Genomic DNA, 19,321 nt, shown 5'->3' on the forward strand with positions numbered 1-19,321 from the left:
ACACACACAAATAGTACGTAAAGTCACAAACGCACATATATACATAAAAAGAGCCATTCACAAGCTTTGGTTAAGCTTAGTGTTCCTCAAGGACGCCGACAGCGCTTTTGTACTGCACATCGCACAACTGCTGTCTTGCCACGCCCAGCAACTCCACCACATACCGTATTTACTCGATTCTACCGCGCCCTCGATTGTAACGCGCACCCGTTTTCCGCGACCAAAAAAAAAAGAGTAATACATCGATGTAACGCGCACCCATTTTTCGTGAGAGAAAAGAACAAAAAAAGTCCGTGGGAGTCAAACTTCGCACATTCGAAGAACAAGTATTTGGGTTTTAAAGAACTAAACTTTCAAAAAAGTAAAACACAAAGTCAAAAAGCGGGCCTTGCCGCTAAAACTGTCACCACTACGGCGGCGATACGAGTCGGGTAATGGATCAGTCCTCGTCGCTGTCGGACAACTCCTTGTCGCTTTCAACACTCTTCGATTTCGGGAAACCGGCCCAGCTTTGCTCCACTGAAACCTTTTCATGAAGCTTTGCTGTAAAAAATCTTCTGCTTCTGTTTGCGCCAGTCTCGCATGCACGTTTCGGGAACTTCAAATGACCGCGATGCGGCCCGATTTGCGTCCGTCTCTCTGCACATGTAATAACTATTCTTTTAAATGCGGCATCGTGGTGCACTCGTCGAGTATTTAGAGTCGGCACTTCCATGCCGTCAATGCGAACGCAGAACGGGATGACAATCTCCTCAGCGTACGTACAAACTGAAAAAATGGCAGTAATGGCCAAAGTGCGTAGGAGGCGGCCATTTTGAAATGTCGATGGCAATATGATAACCGAGTTTCTTTTTTTTTTTTTTCGGTACTCGATTCTAACGCGCATGCGATTTTTGGACTCGTTTTCCCGGAAAAAAGGTGCGCGTTAGATTCGAGTAAATACGGTAGTCATAGTCATGCCCAACACCTCCACCACAAAGATGTTGCGTAAAATGTACTTGAGGAGAACTTCTTCTTGGCCTAGTTGGTATTGTTTGCTGTATGACATACTGCCGCTAGTAAAAGACACACACACAGAAGAGAGTCCTATTCGTCTCTTCTGTGTGTGTGCTTTTTACTAGCGGCAGTATGCAGTGATGGAAGTGCTGCTCCAATTGCTCCAAACTGCTCCAAAAGAGAAATGCTGCTCCATGCTGCTCCAAACTGCAATTTTTGTTAGTAACTGCTCCGGACTTGCTCCGAAATGGCACTGGTAAACTGAAAACAATGAACTTTTAAGCACATGATCATCCAGCAAGCCTAAATGAAACAAAAAAACAAGCTGTCTACTATCATTCTATACTCACGGACAACTTTTCTTGGCAGTGAAGAGAAGGCTGCAGAGCCAAACTGTGCGTGTGCTACCGCTGAAGAATATAGTCCCACAATTGTGCCTGTGTTTTCTGCGTGAGAATAAAAAACAACAATGCTCTATTTTCTACTGGACACTGTTTGAAAAGAGGCGCAGCGTGCACCAAGGAGATATAAAATTTATATTTGTTTTACTTTGTGCAGTGTCATTTCATGTTTTTGCACGTGTGAAAACGTCACACCTTTTACATGCACCTCACAGTCAAAATAGCGTCTTTGTCTTCAGATGAGCGCTCATCACCCTCCAGCTTTTCCGATGACTCACCTAAGGAGCTTGTGACTAATTTCACTAACAAATGGCTGTCTATGCAGACGAAGCAAATAGTATGCAATGTTATTATTCAACCACCGTCACTCGAATAATCAAACAGCCGTCACAGGAGATATGGAAGGTTCACAAACTGAAACTAAATTTGAAACGCGCGCCAAACCGGACTACTTTGCAGAGCAGTACATGTGCAGTAGCTCCGCCCCCATAGTCTTTCCTTCATTGCCAAGAAAAGTTGTCCACGAGTATAGTATGTATGGTATGCTAGTATGGAGTTTCTATACTGGCTCCATACTAACATATCGACAATGCCACAAGTAGTGGCATTGTCGAAATAAGAAAATAACAGATTGCTTTGCGCTATTACTGATTATAAACTACTGTACGTGATTGTGGCTTCTTTTATGATTTGGGGCTCAGCTTTATCAGTTTCATAACATTTCTGCCATAAGACCCCGAAAATTTAAATTATATAGCTCATCTTATTTAGTGTTCAGTGACCACCCATCTGCTTAATTATTTGTTTTTGTGCAATTCGCAGTGATAATTGTACATGCAGTATGTTTAATAATAAGTATTAATACTTACGAGATGCTTAAATAATGCTTTATACTCCAGGTGTCGTTTGGAATATTTTGCCATCTGCTCCGAAAATGCCAATAGCTGCTCCAAACTAGCATTTTTTCTGCTCCAGAATGTGCTCCAAAAAGCAAAATGTTGCTTCCATCACTGCAGCATGTCATACAGTACGTAAAATAACACGAGGCGTGACTATTTACAAGTGTATTTGCACTGATGTGCACAGCATCGATCAAGATGGAGGACAGCACCCACAACAGACAGACAGGCCAGTCCTCTTTGTCATCTTCTGTACGCAGAATGTCTGGCTCTTGATGGGTTAGCTACGTAGCAATATTGTGGTTTTGGCATGTAAAACCCCTGATATATTATAAATGTGGCTCCAGGGATCATGTGTCACTGTTTGATGTTTGGCTGACTGTGATGTTGCAGCTCCAAAAACAACCGAGGGTGCTTCATTCCTGCGTATGCGGCCTCTGGCAGTGGCTACACCACCACGTGAGTCGGTCCCTTCATCCCCTTTTACTGTTGTTCTTTAATTGTAATTTTGCAAACACTGGAGAAATTGGTTTTTCTGTATTTTGGTTGATTCTTCTGTTTAATGTAGAAAGCTGGAAAGGTAGACCTTCTTAGGCCTGCCTGTCTCAAAATATGACTTTGTCTTTTAACAATGAAGCAGTTTAAGCTATTGGTAACTTGTGCTCCGTCGTGCAAAACTCCACGGGTGGGTATCCGCCACAGGAATTAGGCAAGCCCCACTACTTTGTACAGCAGGTGTGAGTGTCAAACGAAAACGAACACGTGAAAATGTGGGAAAGAAAGAGATAGAAAGAGAGAGAGAAAGAAAGCGATAGAAAGAAAAAGAGAAAAATAGAGAAATAAAGGGAATAAAGACATAAAAAGATAGACAGAGAAAAGCATAGAAAGAGATACAAACAGACACGAAAAAGAGGTACAAGAAACATAGAGAAAAAAAAAAAGAAACCAGGAAGCCACCCAGCTGTACTCTTCCTTTAGGCTTGGATCTACTAGTTCGAAGCTGGCACAATTTTTTTTCTTAGATATTTAGCAAAATAAAAGCTTGATTGTTGATGTTGTGGGCCTCAACTGCGGTGTACCTCCAAATGGAAATGCTAATAAGAAATAATTGGTGAAGATGCCCGTCAGGCATATTTATGTAGTGTGAAAGTGCAATTGCTCTGTAGCTAGTTTCAAACCGTGAATCATCCCCCATTATAGGTTTTGAGGTTGGAATTAAACAGCTGTGTCAGATGTAGCTGAATCTGGAAGTGCAACAGTGTGTTCAAGTAGTTTCTGAATTGTTCGCATTTGAATTATGCCGATTGTGCTTCACATGTTTTAAGTGGGTTGGAGAAAGGGACTGAAGGGGCTAGAGGTTTTAGTCATGACAATACATAATGAAACAGAGAATGAAACCAGGGGAAGCATTAGGGAAATTTAATGTTTTGGTTAAATGAATTGTATAATTAGTAGAGCTGTGCGAATAGCAAAATTTTGGGTGCGAAGCGAATTTGAATAATAAAGATTGAGTGCGAATCGAATCGAATAATTTCGAATAATTTTCGAATATTTCTCAAACATTTTTCGAATAATTCGAAGTGAAATTACAGAAAAAGTTGCAGAGAATCCCTAAGTATGTTCTTGTGAGATAGCAACATGAAAGTGTTTCTTTTCGCTAGGTTGATGAAGCGCTGGTGGGGTCATATTTCATAGTTGTCTTTCTTATCAAGAATGAGGCAATGTAGAGGCCGAATTATATTTATGTACATGATTTGGTGCAACCAAAGTGTTGCCGACAACACTTTACACGTGATGGGCAAAAATGCCATTTCCTCAGCCTCTCCTCCTCTCTCAACTTCTGTGGAAGGCCAACTGGTGTGGTGGACAAGGGTTTGCTCCCTTCAAGTCCGGAGTTCCAAATCTGCCTCGTAGATGTCAATATTATAAGAACATCTGAAATTTTGGATGCTAAAAAGCTTCGGCGTCCGACTTTTTGGACTTCCTACCCAAATTTCAGGTCCAAAGCAGCATTAATTGAGCGCCCAACTCTGCCACATCTATTATCTCCATATTGGAACCAGCATTTTCTTGAGTTAATACATTTGCGACCGTAGCGGAGCTTGAAAGGCAGCTTTGCCGCATTACGGGGGTGTGATGAGGTGAAGCATATTGAAAATCTAGGGACCACTTCCAAGCGGACGTTGACTGTCTCTTGGCTAAGTTCGACCGTAACGGACCTTGAAAGACAGCTTTGCCGCAATACGAGGGGTGTGAGGAGGTGAAGCACATTGAAAATCTAGGGACCACTTCCAATCCGACGTTGACTGTCTCTTGCCTAAATTCGACCGTAACGGAGCTGGAAAGGCAGCTTTGCCGCAATACGGGGTGTGATGAGGTGAAGCATATTGAAAATCTAGGGACCACTTCCAATCCGACGTTGAGTGTCTCTTGCCTAAATTCGACCGTAACGGAGCTTGAAAGGCAGCTTTGCCGCAATACGAGAGTGTAATGAGGTGAAGGATATTGAAAATCTGAAGGGTCACTTTCAACCGGACATTGACTGCATTTGTCTTTGGGAAGTTCGAATAGTTCGAATAGTAAAATTTCAGTGCGAATCGAATCGAATAGCAAACACTATTCGAAAAATATTCGAAATTTCGAATATTCGCACACCCCTAATAATTAGGTAATAGTAATAGGGAAATGGAGGTGGATAAAGAGCTCCTCTGAAATGTGCATCCCACCATTTGTCACTAAAAGACTTTCATGAGTGGTATGTCATGTAAACAGCAGTTTGGATGGTTTCGAGACAACTTACAAAAGGAAATTCACATGGAAACATTAGGTACATATTTGATTTCTCGATCCGCCATGGTGGTCCAGTGGTTATGGTTTTCGACTGCAGACCCGGAGGTCGCGGGATCGAATCCCGGCCGCAATGGCTGCATTTCGATGGAGGCAAAAGGCATTGATGAGGCCCATGTATTTAGGTGGATTTAAATGCACATTAAAGGGACACTAAAGTGAACCAATGAATTGGTTTAGATTGATAAAATTGTACTCTGAGAACTCTATTTTTGTTGATTTCACCATCATAGGGTTGTTAGTAGCTGAGAAAATCAAGGTCAAAGTGTCATTTTAAAATTTCCCGCTAAAATCTGCACGTGACGTCACGGATTTTAAGCTGTCTTTTTCGTATTTTCGCGACGTTGACTTAATGAAATTACCTGAAAATTGATATGTTAAGTCTCTGGCCCCCTCAGAGGACAATGTACTTCATTTTTACCGATTACGAACGATGTAGGCCCTCGTAGATGCAGTCAAAATTTACGCCGTCACGGTGTTTGGTGCGGGAACTGGCATTGCCAGCCACGTTTTCTTTTTGCTCTTTTCCTCGCTTACCAAGTGTCTCCTCGCGGCAAGCATGGTGTTTTTGGTACAGTAGAACCCCGCTGTTACGTTCCTCAATGCTGCGTTTTCCCGGCTGTTACGTCGTTTTCCGCCGGTCCCGGCATAGCTCCCATAGGATACAATGTATTGGGAACCCCGCTGTTACGTCGTAACTGTCGGACCGTTCCCGTATGATACGTCGCGAAGTGCGCCCGGAGCCGACCGAGTGACTACCAAAGAGAGCGGCCATGGTGTATTTTCACGCAGCTTGGCCTCGTTTGACCGTAATATTAGCCGCATGAGAGGCGCAAGCAACAGAATCTTTCAATTGATGCAAACAAAAGCATGGCCTTCGAGATTCAAATTGCAAACATGGCGTCTATGACGTAACTGCTCGCGAAAGCAAGGCCTTCGAGATTGGCATTTACTATTGACAAAAGCATAGCCTCTGAGATTTGCATTGCACAACATGGCGTGTATGACGTAATTGCTTGCGAAAGCAAGGCCTTCGAGATTGGCATTCACTTCTGCCATCGCGTTGGCGTAGACTCATCATCATCGTTATTTGTCGGAGAACGGGAGGAATTCGAGCTGGTTGGAGCTCGCATGGTCGTGCGTGCGGTTCGCGGTCGGACTCGCCGCGCCGGTCGTGATTGCGTGTGCTTAGTTCTTTCATGCCTATAGCTGTTGGTGTTAAAAAAATCACATACGTTGATTACATTTCTGTGGATGAGGCCGTCCTAAGCTCCGCGTTTCTATCCATGACTAGATCGCGGCTGAGCGCGCCAATTTTCGTGCTGCTCGTAAGAATTGAAATAAAATTCTGTACCACTAAATATTTTGCCGTTTTTCCTGTTTTTCGGCTCTTACGTTTCCAGTCTCTTACGTTTATTTCCTACGGTCCCTTCAAAAACGTATCAGCGGGGTTCTACTGTATCAGGAAAGTGTAATTTACTTGTACGAGAAAAATCGTTTTTCTCTTTAGTCTCCCTTTAAAGAATATCAGGTGATCGAAATTTCCAGAGCCCTCTACTACGGCGTCCCTCATAATCATATTGTGGTTTTGGGACTTAAAGCCCCAACAGTTGTTATTAGTATTTCATTTCTTAGAACTCTTAATGTTTGATATTGTGAGAAAGTACTGCACTGGTCACCTAACCTGCACGCTAAAGTTATGGTCCTTTCTTTTCTCTAGCTGACCCTTTTCAAATGATGAGCCAGGTCCAGCCACCACCGCCTCAGCCAAAACTGTCAATAGTAAGGCGGGTAAGTAATAGTACCAGCCAGATAAAATGGCCACTCGTTAGAGAGGGTTTGCTTGTTTGATATTCCAGTACTATATGCAGTGGCTTTTCTATATAACAGGTTACCAGACGATGGTGTCCTAAAAACATTTAAATGGCCATGCATCTGCAATGACACCCCTGCAGAAAATTTACACCAGCAGTGCAGTAGCAGCAATGGCAGTGTACCTAGTTGCTGCACTGATAACTTTTCTGGTTGATCTCTGTGCCACCAGGTGGCGCTACCAATATAGCCACTCGCTTTTATGCCTCGGGTATCCCAATGAAAAGAAAGTTTGCAGACAGACTACTCTCTATTGTAGACATCTGCATATAATACTAGCTTTCCAAAACTTTGATGCACATAATCTTTCCTTGTGTTCTGCCGTGTTCGGGTAACAATGTTTCCTACATTATATTTCGTGCACCTAGTCTTGGTTTTTACTGTGAAATGTGCAAAGAATCGAGCACTTGTTGACATTACCATCGGGAACTGCGACAGTAGGTTAAAAGGGAAACCAAGAAGGCTGGTGCCTGCTGTGCTGAACAATTTGCTGAGGCCTGCATGCTGCATGCTGGTAGAACCGTTATCCTGTTTCCTGGTAGCGAGCTTCATGATGGCAGCTCAGAGATAAGCAGCAAGCAGAGAGTGATTGAGGAGCCAAATTTTAACAGTGCTGCGGTGTTACCGTAGAGGGCGACCAAAGTGGTGGCTGGCTCTCCACGCAATCGAGCACGGCAGCCTGTGGGCCAAAACTTGCAGATAATCTGTGACATGTTTAAAGGCTGATTGACAGATAGTTACCAAGTGTGCACCTTCATCCCCTGCGTGCCTGGTTTTAGAAGCCATATACAGTAAAAGCTCATTAATTCGGATTTCTAGGGACTGGAAGAAATGTCCGAATTAACCGAATGTCCGAATTATCGAATGGTCGAAATAAACACAATAAATGCACGAGTTTTTTCAACATACCTTTACTTAACAAAGTAATCGCGGATGCTTGTCTGTTTTCGAGCAGAAATTCGCGCGGACACAATTTTTCTGAGCCCTTCAAGGTGCTCAGCAGCTCGCATGATGTCTGCAGTACCGCAAAAGTTTCACCCGTCATCCACGCTTTTCGGTTGGCACGGTAATCCACGGGAAGATTGTTGATGTTCTTAAAGCAGCGTGGCTTTTGAACCTTTCCGATAACGAGAAGCGGCAAGCGCTCTGTTACCGTCACGTTGGCGGATAAAAGTACGGTTACTCGTTCCTTGCTTCTTGCCGCCGATTGAAGGATCCCCTTTCATCACTCTTCATCACTTCTTGTCGGGAGAGCCCGTTATTCAGAGCACGCAAAATTTCTACTTTGGTGGTGAAGTCCTTGGCCTCGTACTTGGGCCGCTTCGCCGGCGTTGCCATCGGCGGAGAGTGCGGTCGCACGAGAAGTCAGCACAAAAGCACCAGCAACGATCAAGCTAAAGGAGCCGTACTGAAACGTTCCTCGATAAATCGGCGATCAACGATGCAGCACACCAACGGTACAACCAACGGTACAGTGGCTAGAATAGGGAAGTGTGATGAGCGGCAAGCGGCGCCTACGGAGCGCATTGAAGCCGCCGCGAGGGGGCGCGCGCAGTCGTTTATACGTTGTTTGCACGTTTACCGGCGGTGAGTCGCGCACGTTCGTCTTCGTTTCTTTTTGTGCGGTTGCTGTCTAACACCAACGCTTCTGTATGCATACTCATGGCGCGAAAACAAAGTCATTGTTTCGTCCCGGGGTGCACTACAGGCTACAAATCATCTAAAAAGAAGTATTCGCTGTTTGGCGTTCCGAAGGACGATGATCTTTTGGCGCAGTGGCGGAAGGCGATCCCGCGCGCTGATAAGCAGCTGCAAGAAAACTCCGCTGTGTGCGAGCTGCACTTTGAAGAGAGATACATCTCCCGGCACTTCGAACACACCGTGAACGGCGAAATTGTACGCATTGAAAGAGGCAGGCCTCTGCTACTGCCGGGAGCTGTGCCTACGCAGTTTCCTAACCTACCACATTACCTGTCGAAGAAACTGCCAGCAAGCAGGAAACGTGCCGCAAGGAGTGTGGCTCCAGCTCCACCCTGCAAGAAAACTGCGTTGGAGGACCTTACGCCTGTGAGTGTTGACACCGAAGATCCATTTTGCTGTTCATTTGATGACTTGACCCTACCGTCAGCTGCATGGGGAAAGCACACGCTGAGTGCTTCGCCCAAGACAATAGCTTACAGCATGTGTCACATTGTGCAGGATAAGCGCGTCTTGTATGCGGACAAGCTAGTTGTCTTTTCACAGGGAGTAGATTGTTTGACGCACGAAGTTTTCGTCAAAGGAGTTCAGCAGCAAGGTCTTGCGTGTGATGACCCCACATTGCTTCTCAGAAAAGTTGATGCCATGAAGATTTGCCCGGGTGCTGGCACTGTACACGAGTTTCCATTTGCTCTTGGCAATAAGAAGCTTGTGTTTTCAGACACGGCCATATCGAGCCAGAAATGTCTAGGCGTCTGCAGTGAAGGCAAACAGTGCATTTCCTGCAAGCATTTACGCAAAGCTCTTCTAAACCAAAGATCGAAAAAACGGCGCAATGCTATTGGAGCAACACTAGCAGCACGCGTTTCCATGCGTGGGAGAGCGAATGCACAAGCCACTCGTCGGCTGAAGGCCAAGGTTTCACTGTACACTCAAACTATCCGACAACTGCAACGACAGAGCGCTGAGCTTGAGGAAGACGTCCTTGCAGACCGGCTACAAGCCCTCCCACCAAAGCAAAGACTTGCTGTTATGCAATGCTTTCAAGCTGCTCGCCGCAAATCAACAAAAGGCATGCATTACAATCCCAATTGGTTGTTGGATTGCATAATTATGCGAATGAAGAGCCCAAGGTTATACGAGCATGTCCGGCGAGAAGGTATACTGATCCTCCCAAGCAGAAGCTGTTTGAAAGTCCACATGCGAAAGTTCAAAAGTGGGTTTGGGTTTAATCCTGCTATTATGACCGGGATTGCGAGCAAGACCAAATCAATGGACGAATTCAAGTGCCACGGTGGTCTAATCGTGGACGAGATGAAACTTTCCAAATGTGTGAATGTCGGTGCTGGAGGAAAGTTGGAAGGCTGGTCGACCTGGGAAAGTTCACACTGGAAAGTGACAAACACCTCCCCTGCGATCATGGTCTCGTCATCATGTTTCAACCTTTCGCTGGTTCCTGGCACCAGATACTTGGTGTCTTTGCTTCGAGGGGAAACGTGAAGGCTCAGCTTCTGTCCAAGATTTTAATACAAGCAATTCTCCTCGCAGAAAAGGCTGGACTGAAGGTTGATTATGTCACAGCGGACGGAGCTTCATGGAACCGTTCAATGTGGTGCCTTTTCGGAATTTATGGCTCTTCAACATCGATAAAGCCATCTGCACCACATCCCGTCGACTCTGGAAGGCGCCTCTTCTTCATTTCGGACTTTCCACACTTGGTGAAATGTGTTAGAAACGGCCTTTTAAAAGCAAGGTACGCAACACCTGAAGGTTCTGTATATATTGAACATATCAGAGCAGCACACAGTAAGGATAAGTGTCCACTTACGCTTAAAGTAATGCCGAAGATCACTCTTGCTCATGTGAGCCCTAACAACTTTGAAAAGATGAAGGTGAACCTGGCATTCCATCTTTTCGGTCTACAGGTAATTCGGGGCCTGTATTTCTACAAGAAAGATGTAGAAGAGGAATGGGGTGACCCTGCACCAACACAAGCCTTCGTTCTACTGATGTGGAAGCTGGTGAAAGCAATGACAGCACGCATTCCATCAGAAGGGCTAAAACCTAACTCTGAACATGAAAGGCACATCAAGGATGTGTTAGACTACTTAAATCGGTGGGAGGCTCACGCAGAAACTTCACCAGCAGGATTTCTTACAGCAAGCACTGCCGAAGGCCTAAGAGTGACCCTTCAGGCTACGCTTGATCTGATGAAGTGCCTTCACTAGAAGCTTGGCTTCAAGTACCTGCTGACATCCCGGCTAAGCCAAGACGCCCTCGAGAAGTTGTTTGGCATCATAAGACAATTTTCTGGTTGCAACGACCACCCTACTGCTACACAATTCCTGCTCACCGTGAACTGCCTCAGCTTCTACGATTTGGTCAAAGCTCCCAGCAGTGGAAACTGTGAAGGTGGTAATCTGACATTTCTTCTCGGTGCTGAGGATGCAAGTCAGGAGCTGGATGCACTGCTGGACAATGGCAAAGTCGAAGAAGCTTCTCACATGATAAAGAAGGCTGCAAAGCTCCCTGACCATGAGTACCCTGAAAAGCTGAGCGACTCGCGGCTAGTGTTTTTCATGGCAGGTTATGTTGCGCGCAAAACAATCCTGAAGACTGCGTGTAAGGAATGCTTAGACGAGCTCCTCGTTCCATCAGACGAAGCTAAGGAAGACCTGGCGATGTTCACCAAGTTCTGCGACAACGGGGGCCTCCTTTACCCTTCGGAGAAGCTGTTCTCGTTTGTTGACGCCCTTGAAATCACTTTTTCAATGTGGTTTAGCTACAACAAGCTGCACAGCGACAGCTTGGAAGAGCTTGTCTCCTGCTTGCAAAAAAACGACGTCACACTCGGCTGCGCACAACATGGTCCGAGCCTCACCAAGCAGGTGACAAAGTTTTTTCTGCTCACCCGCTTGCATTTCTACACGAAGGCTCTGAACAAGGAGAGAGCGTCTTCCCGTGAAAAGAAGAAGCACCTGAAGCTCAGGCGCGTCACTTAGGTGCTCAAGGCAGACAACGTCCTGTGATGTGCTTGTGGACTATAAAACGTTTTGCCCCTGGATGAAAAACAAACAAAAGAAACGTGCAGCTCATATGCATCGCGCTCAGCAACATCGATGAGTGAGAATGTATTGCTGTGAACAGATAATGAGTCACCATTCCTAATGTGTTCCGAGACCAGTGTGTACAAAATAAAATGTTTTCTTCCGAGTTACCGCTCGGAACTCTTGTATTTGCGTTTGATTATGCGTTAGCAGAAGTAAAGTGGCTATAGCGAGTCATATATATTGTTACGAATGATGGGTGTTTATTTACAGACGAGGGCTTGAAGAGATGATGGTTCACCGAGGCAGCCATCAAGATGTTGCAAATAATGGCTCGCAACTGAGTTTGTCGTTCTCTTTACCACCCCTTGGTCACATCGCTAAAATACTTCAGTGGCATCGCGCGCTCACTTGGAGTTCCAGAAGCTAGCGTAATTACTCCGTCGCCATTGGAGGCCATGCACGACAAACAATACTATTTAAAAAGTTGCGCACTGCCAGCGCGTGCGGGTGATTCCAGTCCCCGCGCAGCGCATTTGCCGCCGCGGCCGACGTGCAAGCGTGTGCCAGCGCCACCTGGCGGCTTCCTTCCAAGGCGGCACGCGCTAGCCGGCGCGTTCATCACACTTCCCCTATTCTAGCCACTGTACCAACGGGAACAAAGCAACTAAAAGCAACAAAACCCACACGCGAAAAAAAGGCGTTCAACCAGTCTCAATCCAAGCCAAGTCGATAATTGATGTCCATGGCGATGCTGCGTTTGAGCTTCACTTTTGTTCCGAATTGTTCTTTTTTCGTTTTCGAGCCTTGCCAGCGGCCCGAAAGTCGCCGAATTATCCGATTTGCGGTCAAATCTGTCTGAAATAACGAGCGCCCAGTCTCATAGAGTGATCCGTATATTTACAGGGACCAGATGACGTGTCCGAATTAACCGATTTTCCGAATTAACGAGTCGAATTAACGAGCTTTTACTGTATTTGCAAGTTTCAGAGACTTGTCACATGTGGGCGGTTGAACTGATTTGTACTGTATTGCCTCATGCCTTAAACAGCATACACAGCCAACAAACACCTTAAAGGGACACTAAAGAGAAACAATGAATTGGTTTAGATTGATAAAGCGTGCTCGGAGAACTCTTGTGTATTTTAGCGCCACTGGCTCGACGAAATTACCCCAAACTTGGTATGTCAAGTCTCTGGCCCCCTGAGAGGACAACGTACTTCGATTTAACCGATTAGGAACTACGTAGGGCCAAGCAGGCACCGTCAAAAATATGTGATGTCACGGCAAATGGTGCGGGAATTCCAAGGTGGCGTCGCCACCTGCATTTTTTTTTTGCGCATTTTCTCGCTTAAGCGTCTTCTCGCAGCAAGCGTGGTGTTTTTGGTATCGTGGAAGACTACTTTACTAATGCGAGAAAAATCGTTTTGCTCTTTAGTGTCCCTTTAAGATTCCTTCATTCAGAAGTGAGTTCCTGTTTTTGGGATTCTGCCTATACTTCGATGATAGTAAATTACGGCAACATAAGTTTCATTGTGTATCACGAAGTATTTGCGTTACGAAGGTTTTACTGTATGTGAAGCAACCTCGGTGGTTCTTGTGGGGACTACATTGGTTTCCCACTTGTGTGTGTCTTGCAGTATGTGTGTACTGTTTCATTAAATTCCTTGCTGAATGGATGCAGATGCTGGATGCCCTGAAAAGCAATCCTTTAACAGCTTACTTCATCTCGGAGTTGCCTGATGTCAAGAGTAGGCAGCTGTTTGCCGATTGCCAACCTCTCATCTGGGCCATTGAAGGTTCGTGCTTTCATTCAGGCATTCAGTGTTCGGTATGGTAGCCGAACCAGCACTGTCCTGCCAAATCCTCCTCTGGCGTGCCGCCAATGTCTCCTCTATTTTTTTCAATGCCAGTACAAACGCTCGCTCCTCAACGGGAACCATTTGCCTGCCCTAGTTCATGGAGTTGTTGCGGTGCGATGCCGTGCATCTAAGTGTGCAGTGCTGCTGTTTTCATAGAGATGTGTTAAATGCACCATCCCTCTCTTATATCATGCGTTTGTCAGATTGGTTCCTTCGTACTCCTTTCTTTGTGGCTTGAAGCAATACGGCCGCCGCCTCACAGCGCTCGTGTGGCATATTTTAAAGCCAGCGCATGCAGCAGCGTTGCAGTGACACGTCCCCATTGGTAGCGCGCATCACGCCGCAGACAGACACGTGCCATCTCAAAACATTGTGTCTTTTAGAGAGCCAGTGTGACAGCCACCATAGTGATCACGAGAGATACAAGACTCGGCCCCATGGATAGAAACACAACTGAACAAAATAATTACCTTCTTGTACTTCTGTCGTGGGGCACGACCTAAAGGGTACTCTCCCCCATGAGCGCAAAGCAAGTGTGAAGGCTAGCTGACAGGGGAGAGTAGGAAAGGACGAGAGGAGAAGGTCGTGAAGGGTTGAATCGGGTGCATCTGACTGGCATTGAAAAAATAGAGGAGGCACTTGCACCTGCTTAGCTGCATGTTGTTTGGTATTCATCAATAGTGGTTAATTTGATATTCAGAACTGAATAACTGTTGCCAATGAAGTTTACTAGTTGGGGACATCCTGTAATGTTGGGGACGTCCTGTAATTGCTTGGTTGTGGTTGACCATTATGGAAAACATAAGCATTTTCTGAAATACATATAGGCACCCAGCACCAATTTTTAAAACTGGAACTCTAGATTCACAGTGAGATGCGTGGCTTTCCTCCACCTAACATGTTTAGCTGCCACGGTGGTCTAGTGGCTGTGGTGCTCGACTGCTAACCCAAAGGTCGCAGGGTCGTATCCTAGCCGTGGCAGTCGCATTTCAATGCAGCCACAATGCCATTCCCGTGTACTTAGATTTAGGTGCACGTTGAAGAACCCCAGGTGACCGAAATTTTGGGAGCCCTCCACTACTGCATCTTTCATAATCGTATCGTGGTTTTGGGACATAAAATTCCAGCACTTATCTTATATTAGTTAACGTGTTTCTGTACTGCAGGACGAATCGCGTGAACTGGGACAACAATGCGTTTTTCTATGCTTTTCAGGGCTTCTAGGCATGGAGTGTCTAGCAAATGCAGTCCCAACTTTTCTGTCAAATAACCTGTTTTTAATGATCAGATACTCTCATTGGAGAAACACCTCTTAGTTTACATGACCATGGTCCTTCATTTTTGGGTTAAACTCGGTAATTCTCCTTTTTTACACCCCAAACAATTTGTAGGAAAGTCAAGTTAAACCTGATTTCTCCCTGGAGGGCCATCTTTTTGTAAAAGCTAAGAATTCAGCAGCATTTCAGTGAGTGGAAATTGCTTAAGAGTAATTGCTGCTTAAAATGAAACTGTCTCTAATTTGGTTGCTTTTGCAGAGAGTTAAATGGAGTGACAAAATTAACCCATATATTCCCAAACTCAGAAAAAATGACAAAACAAATATTTGTTTTTCACAAAAAGTGTACTTCTACCCTCAAAAGAAAGCACAAGTTCTTTATTTATTGCCAGGTAAATGCAACACTGTTTTTCGAGCCGTCCTATACATATAGGACACTGGGCATTAGGGGTGCTATGTGCGGGTGCGGTAAACCTTGAAACGTTTCCCGTGCACACTGACATTGCACTTCTTCCTCTCCATGACGTCTTTCATGCAAAGCGTGCGTTTGCCCTGAGAAAGCGGTCGGCATTTCGCGTGCACTTCTTCCTCTCCGTGACGTCTTTCACACAAAGCATGTGTTTGCCCTGAGAAAGCGGTCGGCATTTCGCGTGCACTTCTTCCTCTCCGTGACGTCTTTCACACAAAGCATGTGTTTGCCTGGAGAAAGCGGTCGGCACGTGACAGCGTGAAAAGCAAGCAATGTCTAGGCTTGCACACGTTGAGAATGAGGTCTGCTTGATGTGCTGTAGGTGGCGCCAGTCATCAGCTAAAGAAATAGCAATGTTAGAGTGCATCAAAGAAGTGTCCTATATGTAGGACACTGGGCATATATGGGTTAAGAAGTTCACAGAGATAAAAGTTCACAGATAGGGTAAACTGGAGATCATTGGTAGAGGCGTTCAGGGGCGTAGCCAAGGGGGGGGTTGGGGGGGTTCAAACCCCCCCCCCCCCCCCCGAAATTTTTCAGTTTTGCTTGCGTATATATACACGTACACATACAAACGCACACACGAACATACATAAAGTATGGTTGAACCCCCCCCGAAAAAAATTTCTGGCTACGCCCCTGGAGGCGTTCATCCTGCAGTGGACATAAATATTAGGCTGGAAATGATGATGATGTATTTGACTGATGCTCCCTTGTACATATTTCTCAGCAAACAGAACCCTTTTAAATGGAACCTGTTTTTCTGGTCCCTTCAGATTTTGTTTAATGCTGTTATAATGTATACGCATGTGTTACAAAATCAACAAATGTTGCCCGCCTTGTTTAAACAAGTGATCAGTATATAGTATCAGTCGTATTTGTACATGGCATGCTTCTTTATGACAGCTGCATGCAATATGTATTATCAGTGCCTGCTGGCCTGTGAAAATGAAAACTCGTTGCGCACTTAGCAGCATTCTCTGCACGAACGCAACACATTGCATGTATGACAAGCCTTAGTCTTAAATAGCTACTTGCTTCACCTTAAGAGTCATTTGTATATAACCTCTTTAGGCAATACTAAGTTACAGCATATTGCCCTGTAGTTTAGCCACGTTATATCATTAGACATTTAAGGTGCGTTTTTGACACGTCCAGGTCTGTGCTTGCTGGTGTGTGCTTCCAAGACTGAAGACCAGTATGGTGTGGTGCAGTTCAGCCTACCGAACATATTCAGTGCACTGCTGGAGCTGGATCAGGCAAGCCGCTTTCTGTTCTGTGTTCCAGAAGAGGTTCTTTCAGAATTGCGCCAGTAAATGTAGCAGAGTGTTGCTTACTTTATAGTCTCGCAACATCTTTTTGTGTTGTACCGTGCCTCTCGATGATCTTCCCTGCGTCAGATAATGTACTGATGGCAATGGTAGCCCTGATTTTATGAACTCTTGGTGTTTATCAATTGACAATTTCTTAACTCTGCTTGAATTTTACTTGAGTAGCGCATTTATTTCTTCTAATGACTCACTCTATGTACAGTGCAAAGGCATTTCCATTGGTTCATGTGTAACTCCTGTCCTATACAACATCTTTCTCTCATCTATTGACCAGGCACTTGCTAGAAAACTCAACTCGGGTCTTTGTCCCTCAGTTTTTAGATGTGCTGACAATTTTCTTATGTTTCTAAACACTTGTAGATCTTTGGCCGCTTGTGACGATGTTAACCATGTTTTATCAGTTTTTAGACAGCATGGCAAAGGCTTGACGTTTATGCCTGGAAAATGCCGGGAAAAGAAAGCCGCGAGACAGCTCGGAGAAACTAGCTACGAGCCGAGTGTGTTGTTTTATGCGAGGTAGCTTATGGCACGTGTTCAGTGTGCCACCCCCTGGCTACTCCTCCGAGTTAACCTGGCTGATTATATCCTGAGATAACCGGAGTAGCATAGAGCTGTTATGCTTGTCTGGTGTTGCCATATGTGGCAATGTACACGCAGCTGCTGGAACGTCATGGCAAGCGTTGCTCCATCCTGCGTCGTCCCAACAGCAGCTCGGGCCGTGAGCTTCGTCTGGGAAGGGCCTTGGCAGCTTCGGTCTCAACTGGTCTTTACCAGATGTCAATCACATTTAAACAGCACCTTCTGTAAGTACATTAAAGGTTCATCATAAAAAATGTTTTAGTGAATTGAAATACTGAGTGGATGATGACGTTTGCATAACATTTATCCCTAAAGCATTAAAAGGGCCCAGCACCGATATGTTACCCACCAAGTTCTGGATTACAGTGCCTTTGCTGTATCATCCCAAGATGAATACAAAAAGAATTAAGAAAGCCGATGTGCGCAAAAACTTATTGACCTTACAAGTTCAAAATATAAGGAAGCAAAAAAAGACAGACCTCTATGTACTTTCCTCACCCAGCAGAAGCTTGCCCTATCAGCTTCCAGTCAAAATCTGGATTTTTATTCAGTGGTAGTGCAAACGGTCGTCCGTTGTTACCTTTTTCCAGCCGCCCATTGTCATGCTTTCTGATGGATGATTGCTGCATCTCTCACTGTGTCGGAAACAGTATTAGGATAATGTGCTCAGGCTGCACATTGTGTGGCTATGTAAACTGAAGACCTTGCAGGATTTTGCTAGAATGCAGCAATCATTTCAGCTGCCGAAAATGTTGCCTTTCATTGTTAGTATGACATGTTACGGTAGCCGTGCATGTGAAATAAAACGTTGTGCATTGTTTGGTTACCTTTCAAGCAGCCGATTGAATTTTAGACTTCGTGCTTAGTGGCATGCAAAATGCGAAGTTAGTCTCTGCACAACCATGTGTTTGAAGCTTAGTGCAAAAACCTGTACAGTATAAAAGACCGAGTTCACTATTGCCCAGATCTCTTGTGCCACTTGAGCAGAAAACTGAGTCTTTCCCTCTGCAAATTCAAGAAATCAAGAAGCTGTATTTTTCAGTTCTAAAAAGTGGACTGCGGTCATTCTATAAGATTGTCGGTATGTAACCATGGCAAGTTAAATTTATCTCATTCTGCCAGGACAAGTAACTCACTAAAAATAACTGTACAATGCATGCATGTGAACCACTGAAGCTGTGTGCTTACCAGATTGTAAGAGTGCCAGGGCTTATGAAAGCAACTGCAGTCAAGTTTCGTTATAAGCAGTGGCAGCTACGATGGCAGTCCAACATGATCTTGGTGGTGATTCAAGCTTTGGAAGACTTTTGTTGCAGCATTCCAGGACTTCAAATGAAGTAGAGATTAAATGTCAAATCGCCTATAAAATAAACTTTCACTCAATCTTGTATTGCAGTATGGCACTTGGTTTTTGCAATTGATGTGTTTTGCTTACGGTGTTTATTAGCAAATGGTAACTGTAGCTGGTTCATTTTTGTCAATCCTGTCCACCAAGTAGTGCGTTTTCTTTTATTTCAGGTCGATAGACCTCACAACGGAAAGTAGGCGGCGCCTGAAGCAGTTTGAAGATTTCATTCGATAACTCCATTCTAATACGAGCCTTTTGTCCGACATTTCTTCCGGTGCCAACGATCATTGTCACTGCCAGATTTTCCTGTCATTTGTACATATGAATGTTTTATATTTCTTACCTGCCTTTGTGTTACAAAATAAATAACTTATACGTAACAAAACACTGCCTACTGCTGCAATTGCGTCAAGCGTTGAATCTGTGTTACCTTAGGGGATGCACACGGCACTGCTGGTGATGTGATAGCTGCGCCAAACTGCTCCAAAAGGCCAATCCTGCTACATTTTTGCTATACTGCGCCAAACACTTTTTCATATTTCGAAAACTAAACTAATCTCTCGAGGTCAAAACGCCCTAGCATGCGCCTTACAATAGCGAGCAACATCTGTCCTTCTATCCTTATGTGCGCACACCATGCTACAGTGGCTGTAAACAAGCATAGATTGAGGAAAATGTCTGTGTTTGCGCAGTGCT

General features: G+C 44.9%; 1 protein-coding gene across 1 annotated transcript in view; it reads left to right on the forward strand.

Moving 5' to 3' along the window:
- LOC119404568 (nucleoporin NDC1) overlaps positions 1–19,012 on the forward strand; it is a 40,437-nt gene extending 21,425 nt beyond the window's left edge. The window contains exons 12-17 of the mRNA XM_037671113.2: positions 2,690–2,755; positions 6,864–6,934; positions 13,445–13,559; positions 16,526–16,626; positions 17,356–17,501; positions 18,796–19,012. Coding sequence (XP_037527041.1) covers positions 2,690–2,755; positions 6,864–6,934; positions 13,445–13,559; positions 16,526–16,626; positions 17,356–17,501; positions 18,796–18,859 — 563 coding nt within the window. The 3' untranslated portion in view covers positions 18,860–19,012. The remainder of the gene's footprint in view (positions 1–2,689; positions 2,756–6,863; positions 6,935–13,444; positions 13,560–16,525; positions 16,627–17,355; positions 17,502–18,795) is intronic.
- Positions 19,013–19,321: the final 309 nt, after the last annotated feature.

The sequence above is a fragment of the Rhipicephalus sanguineus genome, chromosome 9 (assembly GCF_013339695.2).
Source record: "Rhipicephalus sanguineus isolate Rsan-2018 chromosome 9, BIME_Rsan_1.4, whole genome shotgun sequence".
Lineage (NCBI taxonomy): Eukaryota > Metazoa > Arthropoda > Arachnida > Ixodida > Ixodidae > Rhipicephalus > Rhipicephalus sanguineus.